Here is an 11,500-nt window from a genome sequence, read left to right on the forward strand (position 1 = left end):
ACAAAATTTCACTTTACAATCATCTATATGAAAAAAATAGTGGAGAGAATAAATAAGAACACACCCCAGCCTTTTTGCAAGAGACAATGCTCAGTGCATTCAGACAATAAGAACACTCCCAATAAAGTTTGCAACCAGTCACACAATAACCAAGATGTCTTTTACAACTGTAAAGACTGTTATATAGGGTAAAAACACCTGTTGCAGTACATGAAAGAAGATTAAACTAACAAAGTTAAGCTATATTCTTGGAACAGTTTATCACAGAGGTGGAAAGCAACAATAATGAGCAAACACACAGTCCATGAACTTGCATTACCTTTGACATAAATTTGAAAGGAAGGAAAGATCACATGTTTATGTCCCGTTGAAAATGACATAACAAACACCATATACTCAGGCTGGAGAAGGAAGTTAACCGTTCTCTTTTAAAAGAAATTATGCTGACGTTTGCTTTGTAAAATTTAGAGAAACCATGGAAATGCAAAATCTGGATGACTGAATGGTGAAATAAACCTACCAAATGCAAAATTTAACGTCTTCCCACAGCAGAATCTTATTATGTACAACACAGGAGGGAGGAGATTAGTGTTTAATGTCCCGTTGATAACAAGGTCATTAGAGACCACGCACAAGCTTGAATTAGGGAAGCATGGGGAAGGAAATCAGATACGCCCTTTCAAAGGCCCCATCCCGACATCTGTCTGAAGTAATTTAGGGAAATCACAGAAAACCTAAATCAGGATGGCTGGACACAGATTTGAACAGTCCCCAAATGCAAGTCCAGTATGGTAATCACTGCACCACCCCACTCGGTTGTACAATTTAAATGAAAGCCTGCAGAAAATATATCACTCAATGCTGTAGTAGATGGGTCAATCCATACCAAGTGGTCCAAGGAAAAACTAATTTGTTGCTTGACCACCTCAAAAAAAAGTTATATTTGCTGGGTGAATTCCCCAATGTTTAGTGGACACAATTTTTTTTAAAAAAAACTTCATCGTTAATTATTTTGAAATGGTAGCCATATTTGTTCCAGGCTGCATTTGTTTTTTCATATTTGCAAGCATCTACATTTTTTAGTTATTCATTAGTGGATTGTCCCAAGTCTTTCAGATAAAATGCATTTAGTTCAACACACTCTGGCTACAAATTAACATCATTATCACTTAGTTGAATGTATTGTTTAACATATTTTTAATAGTTCAAAGTTATCAGCCACAAATTAAAAAACTCAATTTCTGAACAGTGGTTTTCCAAAGAAAGATTAATTTCTCAGCTTTAATATTTTTTCTGCTATTACACTGCATAGTATAGTTACTTTTTATAGAGTATCAACAGTGAGCAGCTTACACTTAAAAATACTGTCAAACGGGGTGATTTTGGGTGGTTTTGTCGTTATTTTGATTGTATCTTTTGTATATATTGTTAGATTAAATTGATTGTTATGGAAGTGGTAGGGTATACGTGTAACGAATAAAATATCGCAGAACCAGAAAGTGTATGTGTAGGTATAATTATCTGAGGCAGTTAAATAAAGTGTCCAAAGTCACCCCATGGATTGGGGTGATTTCGGACACGCATTATTTAAATCTCTGTCCTAAGTTACAGTATGTAGAGGGCAAATTCGGAAAGTTACTGCCTTTTTTTTTAAAATTCTACATGCTTTTTATTTTATTTTGGGGACATTTTACACATTTTAAGGGAGCCCTTTGTTATGAATAAGTGATATGGAATGATATAAGATTTTATTTTGTAAAAATTTAAATAAACAGTCTCTTTGTTAACTTCTGCATGAGCTCATTTAATATTTTCGCTTAAGTAAATGGAAAGATCTTCTGACTGCCGTTAGAGGAATAAATGCACCCATTCTTCTCCTGCGACGATATTACGAAATTTTTTCTCTTTTCGGCTCGATTTATCAAGGTAGCCTTTAACTAAATATCCAATATCCAATTTAGTGAAAAGAAATCCCCAATGTGCAGCTCTCAATACACCTTGCTTCAACATTTCATCTTCTTCTTTATTTAGCACTGGCTCTCCTCCCATTTTTTTCTGATGTGCTTTCTGCACTTTATTTTGTAGGGTTGATTTAGGTATACCACACAAATCACATGCTTTTCTGTACGATAATTTACCACTCTGAATATCACGAACAGCTTTCTCTAAAAGTTCCCATTCATAATTACAACAAACTATAGCATCTTGTATGTCCTTGGCATTGTCTGAAATCACCACACACAGTACACAGTTATACAAAAACAATCATTATTTTATAACCTTGCATGAGAAACACGACAAACATTTACAGAAATTGTCTCAATGCTTTTAGCTACTGAGCGCGTGGACAATTACAGTTACAATAAGTTCCCACTGGGCATAACAATAGAAAGTTTCCACTTTACGATAATGCATGGATTTTTAACACTAAGCCTGTCCATAAATTATTAACTTAGGGAAACAATTGAAGCAAAATAAAAGTAGTGGAAAGTGATAAATGCAATCTTGCACTTAAAATAACTGACACATGGATGTTAAAATAAGTAACTCTTTTTTCTGTCTGGTAGCAAAGAGCAAATAAGCCATACTGTCCGAATTCGCCACTGTGTCCAAAATCACTCTGTTTAATGGTACACCACTTAAATTTATTTTTTTTAGTTTTTCCATTTTGTGGCCTGCAATCTCTTTGTTGGGGCACCAGATAAATACCTGAAAATTTCACAATTAATAGACCTTTATGATATCAAACTTCAGTATAAATTTCAACTTTGAGATTAAATTGGAAGCTATGGAAAAAAATTACAAACATGAGTCAAAAATATGTTTTTTCACATATGTGGTATATAGGCTTATGGAATAAAACATATCAGTTACTGTATATAATTTAATAATATCTATGATTACTTAATTTTTTAATTGAAAATATATCTACTAATTACATTATATTGTTCTCTTGTTATTTGTTTTTAGTACAGCGCTCACTAGACATTTGAGAAATTTGTTCACTCAGTTTGGGTGTTAAGATTATAAGTTCGCCCAGTCACAGTTGTAAATTCCATGGAAGAGAGCTTCCTTAGTAAATTTTTAAGTGGCATCCAAACTTGATCCTTCTCAATTTTCTTAAAAGCTGTCCTTGGTCCTGTAGGGTGATAAAATACATGTAGATCTTGGTTTTGACAGTCAATATTATCAACTTCGCCGATCCACCACAGTTCATCATAAACACAAGCCACTATGTCTTTATTTTGAAGAAACAGCTGTACAAGCTTTCCACAGCGATGAAGTTCACTATCAGGCAAAGTTGATGTGATCTTACACTTCAGTAAGTTGTGTAAATGGGGTACAAAACAATGAAAAGAGCCGAGTGCCTTTAATCTTCTGACACATGTTGTACTTTTCCTTCAAGACACTGTCATGACTTCTTATATTTCCTCACATTGTACAAAAACATATGTAATTTCTTTGATATGTTTTTTTATAGAATTCAAACATTTCTTGAGGTGTTATATGATTGTCATCAGTCCACTGCAGACTTACTTTTGTGACAGCTCGCTTTGTTGTACCCCTAACACCATCACAAGCATTCTTCCCATGGCATGAAGTGAAAAAGTGCCATTCTACATCAAACACAAAATCTTCTTTATGAAAGATGTTAATAATTTTTTGTTTAACTTGCTGCCCCATCTGAAAAGTAAATCAGTTTTTTTTTTTTTTTTTTTTTTTTTTTTTTGGAATGGTGTTGTTATTTAATGTAGTTTATTAATTTTGTTGAAAAATGTGCACTGCTGTAGTGTTGTGTTCAAGGTAGTCACTTATGACACAAAAACTGTGGCTCATTAGTTTATCTTCATCTATATAATAGAATACAAATGGATGAACTGTGGCCTGTTTGTTTACCCAGTGGTGCCCTGGTACTTAACTTAAACAACAAAGGAATAATTTTCTGAAAAGTCAGCAAGAACTAAGCATTCATCAGCTGCCAAGGTTTGCTTTTTGTCTTTCAAAAATTTACTTTGAGCTTCTGCAATAAAATGATGCATTTTCAAGCTTAGCCACTAACACTTCAAAAAACTCTTCTCTTGATTTTATGACTGTCATCACTTCAGTTCTGTCTTGTGTCACCCAATGTTCGTATTTTATAGTATCAGGCATCAAATCGTCTTCTTAGGAATCTTCAAATATATCAAGTAAGTGTTGTTTGCCTGGAGAATCTTCACATTTTCCCTTGATCATACAATCATAACTGTATATTGCATATCATAGCTTCCAAAAGGTCTTTATAGATTGGCCCATCTGTCATCAACTTTACTTTCTGGTGATAAAACCAAACATTATGGGTGCCAGATGACCCTGCAACATTACACCATCTTGGTCTCAACTCACAAAGCCTTGATCTTCCAATTTTAATGTCAGGATTTCCTTTTTTAAATTCAGTGAATATTTCATTTACATTACACATTATTAACCTTTTTTGTCTTTGACTCTTAGAACCATTTTTTTTCACAGAAACACAGTCTTTTGTGCCAGACGTGAAACGGCTGTTATTGTCATCATCATAATACTTAATAACTTTATTGATTATGTTTTCAGCTACCAAATTAGATGCACTTTTCTTTTGTAATACTGGTAAAACCCTGTTATTTTACTAATTGCCTTGTTAACTTAAGAAGACATTCTGACACATCAAATTACTCACTTCTGCTCGACTCCAGGAATTCAGCAGTAAACTGATAATCTTAATTTTATCCACTTTGTTTGAAGTAAAGTACTGCATTTAGTGTTTAGTTTTTCTATCAAATCATCATATTCAGCTGGTGAAGTTCTAGAACTTCCACCTGTTTTAGTACAAATTGTATTTTGAAATGAAACTTCCAGATTCTTTTTGACTGTAGCTACCACTTTCCCAATTTTTGTGTTCAAGGCACTTGTTCTTTTATCTTGACTTAGTTTTCTAATTTTACTAGCAGGCGACATACCCAGGATTTCATAAGCTGTATCTACTTTTTTAATGGTTGCTGATAAGTCACAAAATTCTGTATCTGAGGTTTCACTATCCTTTCTCTTCCGAGTTACAAATATCTTAGAATAACATGTTGGACACAGATTTTCCTGGTATGAGATTGAAAAAGGGGCTTTTTATTTTTAGAATAATGATCAAATGTTATTTCCTGCAGACTTTTTATGTTTCTTATGTTTCTCTAAAGGGTCCATGGAAGACTTACCAAAACAGTGATGAAATTTTTTTAAGTATTTCATTTCATGGTACTTGCATGTCAATTTGGCCTCTGGGCCGGCTGAAGTAAAACACTTTTTCTTCTTCACTGCAATCTTGGATTAAAGTAATGTCTTTAGGATACACTCCATACACCCTTTTATGACATGCTTTATTAATAACAACAGAACACTGAGACGTCATTTTTCAACTGCACACTTCAAGAGCTTCTAGCTAAATAAGTGTGAGTAGAAAATTGTTGGTGTGAGGGGGGAAGACAACAATTAGACTTGTATAGGCTTGCAGATGCAATTGTTAGCTGGTGAAACAATTATCACAGCACTGTTCTGACATATAATCATTAGCTAGAGTAATTTGGTGTGTTACATTATGCAATTGGTATACTTTATTAGATTAGCCTACCAGAGGTCGCAGATGTTGAACATATTTTTGACTTGTGTTTGTAATATTTTTCCATAACTTCCAACTGAATCTCAAAGTTGAAATTTATACTCAAGTTTGATGTCATAAAGGTACATTAACTGTGAAAATTTCAGATATTTACCTGGTCCCCCAACAAAGAGATTGTAGGCCACAAAATGGAAAAATTAAGAAAAAAACTTTTTTAAATAGGCCTAGTGTATTTTTTAAGTGTAAGCTGCTCACCATTGATACTCTACACAAAGTAACTATATTATACAGGGTACTACCAGAAAAAAATATTAAAGCTGAGAAATTAATCTTTCTTTGGAAAACTACTGTTCAAAAATTGACTTTTTTTATTGTGGCTGATAACTGAACTATTAAAAATATGTTAAAGAATACATTCAACTAAGTGATAATGATGTTAATTTGTAGCCCAGTGTGTGTTGAACTAAATGCATTGTATCTGAAAGGCTTAGGACAATCCACTACTGAATAATTGTAAAAAATGTAGGTGATTGCAAATACAAAAAAACGTATGCGGCCTGGAACAAATATGGCTACCATTTCAAAATAATAAACAATAATGTTTTTTAAAAATATATACATATTTGTGACCACTAAACATTGGGGAATTCACTCAGTAAATATAAAAGTTTTCTTAGATGGTCAAGCAACCAGTGCTGCACCATTTGATATGGATTGACCCAGATATAAAATAATGCAGAGCTTGTGCAGTCTTCATTTCTCATCCTTTATGTACAATATATGTATATAATGGAAAATACAGGGTAGAATGTAACAATATTGTAAAAAGGGTAGTTGCTACTCACCATATAGGAGAGATGCTGAGATGCATGAAGCCATGAGGCTCACAAAGTGGCCTCAACAGCCAGAGACAGCAGTTGTGTGTGCAACCTGTGTTTGTGTGTGTTTTGTTGTATCTTCGACAAGGGTATTGTTGGCCAAAAGCTTCATTTTCTGACAGTCTTTCTGTTGTGTTTATCTGCGATGCAGCATTTCCAGGTACTCGGTAAGTAGCAACTATCCTTTTTCATCACACTGATATATGTACATAATATGTAACAAATGATGAAAGTGCATTAAATATGGCATGGACATAAAAATTATGCTACACTACAGCTCTACTCAACATTCCTTTGGCTTTCACATCTGATGGGTTCACCAACTCTATCCTACAGTTGTACACCACAAGCAGAGGGGGGGGGGGGGGATATACTTCAACCCTGAAAATTACCTCAATGGGTTATGCCATGTCAAGTGACCCAATTTAGAAGATGCTCCCAATTTAACCATCTTCAGTTTTAAAGAAAATTTTCCAGAATATGCCTAAGACAATTGCATGAACTTCACCCTAGTTTCAGCTCTGTCTATAGCTTTGTGTAGGTGCACGAGCTGTTTGCACACAGGACACTTATTCGAAACTGGGGAAAAAATGCTGCAGTTTGACATACTGTTGTTCCTGGCATAACAGATCAAGGATCCAGAAATTTGCTACCATTGTACAACATTTATTGAAGATCACTGAAGTAACATATTTAGAATCTTCATGGCGCACACACACTCTCCTAATGTGCTGAAAAACTGTCATCACACATTTTCCCCATAATTTGGCAAGAAATGAGTTATGTGTAAAAAAGACACTGGAAACATTATTTGTCAAAAGCACTGTATGTTATTTATCTCGCTAAGAACAAACTCCTGTACCTAATGACTTTCACGACTGGCCGTGGGCAGTGGTACATACCACCACAGCTCTTACTATCCCATCAGTCATATTGCACTGAACACACAAGGAACTTTTATACAATGTAGATATGAACTAACAAAATTTTTAACACAGGTATCAATAGAAATCCTTCGTGTTGGATATCTAGCACACCCATCCACCATTTTACGAGAGATTAATTTTCTGCGACAACAATAGTCTTAGAACAAACGTACTTCGGATGTAGGCTGCGTGCTGTTAAGTATATAAAAGATAATTGTTTTACTGGGCAGTCAAATACCAGAGAAATGTTTTCCATGCCGTAGTCCTATCAGAAACTTATTACCCACTGTGGCGACACATTATACAATAACACCGGAAAAATTAATAATTCTTCGAGCTATTATTTAATAATAAACTACGGGCATTCCTGATAAAGCATGGCTATCATTTTGTACAACAACTTCTAAATATGTGCAACCTGAAATTCTTAAAACATATGTCCATGAAATTAAGAATGTAAGAACGTTATGCGTATTTTCCTCTTGTTTATAGGTCTACTGCATGTTACGTTATTTGCAACTGTCCATTAAAACTTACACGAATATGTACTGCATGTTACAGCTGGATCAATAAATATACAATAAGAGTTTGATTTACCCACTAAATAGAGGAAAAAAGCTCTGTACATACGAACCGGCTCTCCAGTGAACTACGCTTGATATTTTACTTTGTCACGTAGCCACCACTCTTGCTGACGCCTTTCGAAGCAATTGATTTTATTTATTTATTGTTTAGTTATCCACATGTCTCAAGAAATGTTGAAGCGGAAATGTTAGCCATACTCATAATGTTTACATAGACAAAAACTTACTGCTGGTTATATGAAATTTTCTCTTTGATAAACGATCTGGTGTTACAAATTTTCCTGCTCTACGTAGACGGAGTAATGACGAGACCATTAAATTAGCAATACGACATGACATTACGCACAACTCAAATTGTTTGATGAAATCAACACATACAACAACCAAATCCTACGCCGCCACAATACTATACCACGATACTGTGAATCAGAGACATTAGACACAGCAGCACTTCGTATGTGACAACGATTTTGCACTGTATTCAGGCAAGTTAGCGCGCAACGATCTATCTGCGCAGATATTTGCGCCAAAGGCTGGGCAGGCAATAGATAGCTGCGAAAGTGGTATGTTGACATAACGAAAGTTCCAATCTATAGCTCGCCTACCATCTGTCGGTGCAGAAAAAAAATTTCAGTTGCAAGTGACTAGATTCTCCCACAGTAGCCACAAAGTTTCAATCATTTATTCAGAAATGAAGGAAATCCTATTAGTTTCTGTGTTGCGGAAAACAAAAAGCAAATTTACTTTACGAGTTATGAGGGAAACTCGACACTACAGTAGCTGAGGATTGATTTAGAAACGCGCAAATATCATCTGACGCTTATAAATCCTAATATGAGACGGGAAAAACTTGTATGAAGAGAGAAATTTTTCCACATGAGCGGCTGGCGGTGACTAGGATTCTTGGCAATAGGAACTACAAGTATCTAGAATTTGCTGCTGCAATTTCTAAAGAAGCATAGAGTGAAATCGTGTAGAAAAATCTTGAGCTATTTACACTGTCCTGAAGGGTGATTTCATGAAGCGAAGTGAGGTGAAGTAAAGTACTGTGCCTCAAATCTGACAAGTTACATATCACTTTTTTACACTTTTAGAGACAATATGTCCTTGGAAGCTACATATGTGGGCAATGAGCTGTAGTTCAGTTTGTTTCTAACAAGGGAACCTCCCCATCACAACCCCCTCAGATTTAGTTATAAGTTGGCACAGTGGATAGGCATTGAAAATCTGAACAAAGATCAATCGAGAAAACAGGAAGAAGTTGTGTGGAACTATGAAAAAAATAAGCAAAATATAGACTGAGTAGTCCATGCGCAAGATAGGCAACATAAAGGATACTGTGAGCTCAGGAGCGCCGTGGTCCCGTAGTTATCGTGAGCAGCTGCGGAACGAGAGGTCCTTGGTTCAAGTCTTCCCTCGAGTGGAAAGTTTATTTTCTTTATTTTCGCAGTTCCGTTTCAGCCGCGCTCGCGAGTGGCCGCTGTTAACTGTTGCGCTGCACTCCCGTGTTTACATCGCTGTACTTGTGCTTCGCCAAGTGCCGTCCGTCCGTTAATCTCAGTGCTCGTTCCTATTCCTTGTGATCTGATCGCTCTTTCTGGTCTTGCTGCTGCTAACTGCAATTTCGGTTGCTACAAACCTCAGGAAGAATACTCTGGTATTTGCTTTTGACAAGGAATCCCGTCCTGTTCAGCCGACATCCCTGGAAACAGATGACTGGATTACGCAGGTAATTGGTCTAAATTCCGAAACCGTCCATACCTAGAAAATGGATCAGGAAAAAAAAACTATGTTTTGTCAAGTTAATCAGTGCTTCGACTGTTGATAAAGTGTTACGGAAGTGGGGCTATGAAGTAGATTTTGTGCATTGTTGTTGTTGTTGTTGTCTTCAGTCCTGAGACTGGTTTGATGCAGCTCTCCATGCTACTCTATCCTGTGCAAGCTTCTTCATCTCCCAGTACCTACTGCTACCTACATCCTTCTGAATCTGCTTAGTGTACTCATCTCTCGGTCTCCCTCTACGATTTTTACCCTCCACGCTGCCCTCCAATGCTAAATTTGTGATCCCTTGATGCCTCAAAACATGTCCTACCAACCGATCCCTTCTTCTAGTCAAGTTGTGCCACAAACTTCTCTTCTCCCCAATCCTATTCAATACCTCCTCATTAGTTATGTGGTCTCTCCACCTTATCTTCAGTATTCTTCTGTAGCACCACATTTCGAAAGCTTCTATTCTCTTCTTGTCCAAACTAGTTATCGTCCATGTTTCACTTCCATACATGGCTACATTCCAAACAAATACTTTCAGAAACGACTTCCTGATACATAAATCTATATTCGATGTTAACAAATTTCTCTTCTTCAGAAACGCTTTCCTTGCCATTGCCAGTCTACATTTTATATCCTCTCTACTTCGACCATCATCAGTTATTTTACTTCCTAAATAGCAAAACTCCTTTACTACTTTAAGTGTCTCATTTCCTAATCTAATTCCCTCAGCATCACCCGATTTAATTTGACTACATTCCATTATCCTCGTTTTGCTTTTGTTGATGTTCATCTTATATCCTCCTTTCAAGACACTGTCCATTCCGCTCAACTGCTCTTCCAAGTCCTTTGCCGTCTCTGACAGAATTACAATGTCGTCGGCGAACCTCAAAGTTTTTACTTCTTCTCCATGAATTTTAATACCTACTCCAAATTTTTCATTTGTTTCCTTTACTGTTTGTTCAATATACAGACTGAATAACATCGGGGAGAGGCTACAACCCTGTCTCACTCCTTTCCCAACCACTGCTTCCCTTTCATGCCCCTCGACTCTTATAACTGCCATCTGGTTTCTGTACAAATTATAAATAGCTTTTTGCTCCCTGTTTTTTACTCCTGCCACCTTCAGAATTTGAAAGAGAGTATTCCAGTTAACATTGTCAAAAGGTTTCTCTAAGTCTACAAATGCTAGAAACGTAGGTTTGACTTTTCTTAATCTTTCTTCTAAGATAAGTCGTAAGGTCAGTATTGCCTCATGTGTTCCAACATTTCTACGGAATCCAAACTGATCTTCCCCGAGGTCCGCATCTACCAGTTTTTCCATTCGTCTGTAAAGAATTCGCGTTAGTATTTTGCAGCTGTGACTTCTTAAACTGATAGTTCGGTAATTTTCACATCTGTCAACACCTGCTTTCTTTGGGATTGGAATTATTATATTCTTCTTGAAGTCTGAGGGTATTTCGCCTGTCTCATACATCTTGCTCACCAGCTGGTAGAGTTTTGTCATGACTGGCTCTCCCAAGGCCGTCAGTAGTCCTAATGGAATAATGTCTACTCCAGGGGCCTTGTTTCGACTCAGGTCTTTCAGTGCTCTGTCAAACTCTTCACGCATTATCGTATCTCCCATTTAGTCTTCATCTACATCCTCCTCCATTTCCATAATATTCTCCTCAAGTACATCGCCCTTGTATAAACCTTCTACATACTCTTTCCACCTATCTG

At 36.2% G+C, this 11,500-nt stretch overlaps 1 protein-coding gene across 2 annotated transcripts in view; it reads right to left on the reverse strand.

Annotated features, from left to right (window-relative positions):
- LOC126335146 (adrenodoxin-like protein 1, mitochondrial) overlaps positions 1-8,539 on the reverse strand; it is a 78,545-nt gene extending 70,006 nt beyond the window's left edge. Inside the window, exon 1 of one of the 2 annotated variants that reach the window (XM_049998110.1) lies at positions 8,239-8,539. In XM_049998110.1, the coding sequence (XP_049854067.1) occupies positions 8,239-8,350 (112 nt within the window). In that variant the 5' untranslated portion in view covers positions 8,351-8,539. The remainder of the gene's footprint in view (positions 1-8,238) is intronic. The other variant, XM_049998111.1, reaches the window with a different exon arrangement.
- Positions 8,540-11,500: the final 2,961 nt, after the last annotated feature.

The sequence above is a fragment of the Schistocerca gregaria genome, chromosome 2, assembly GCF_023897955.1.
Source record: "Schistocerca gregaria isolate iqSchGreg1 chromosome 2, iqSchGreg1.2, whole genome shotgun sequence".
NCBI classification, from domain to species: Eukaryota; Metazoa; Arthropoda; class Insecta; order Orthoptera; family Acrididae; genus Schistocerca; species Schistocerca gregaria.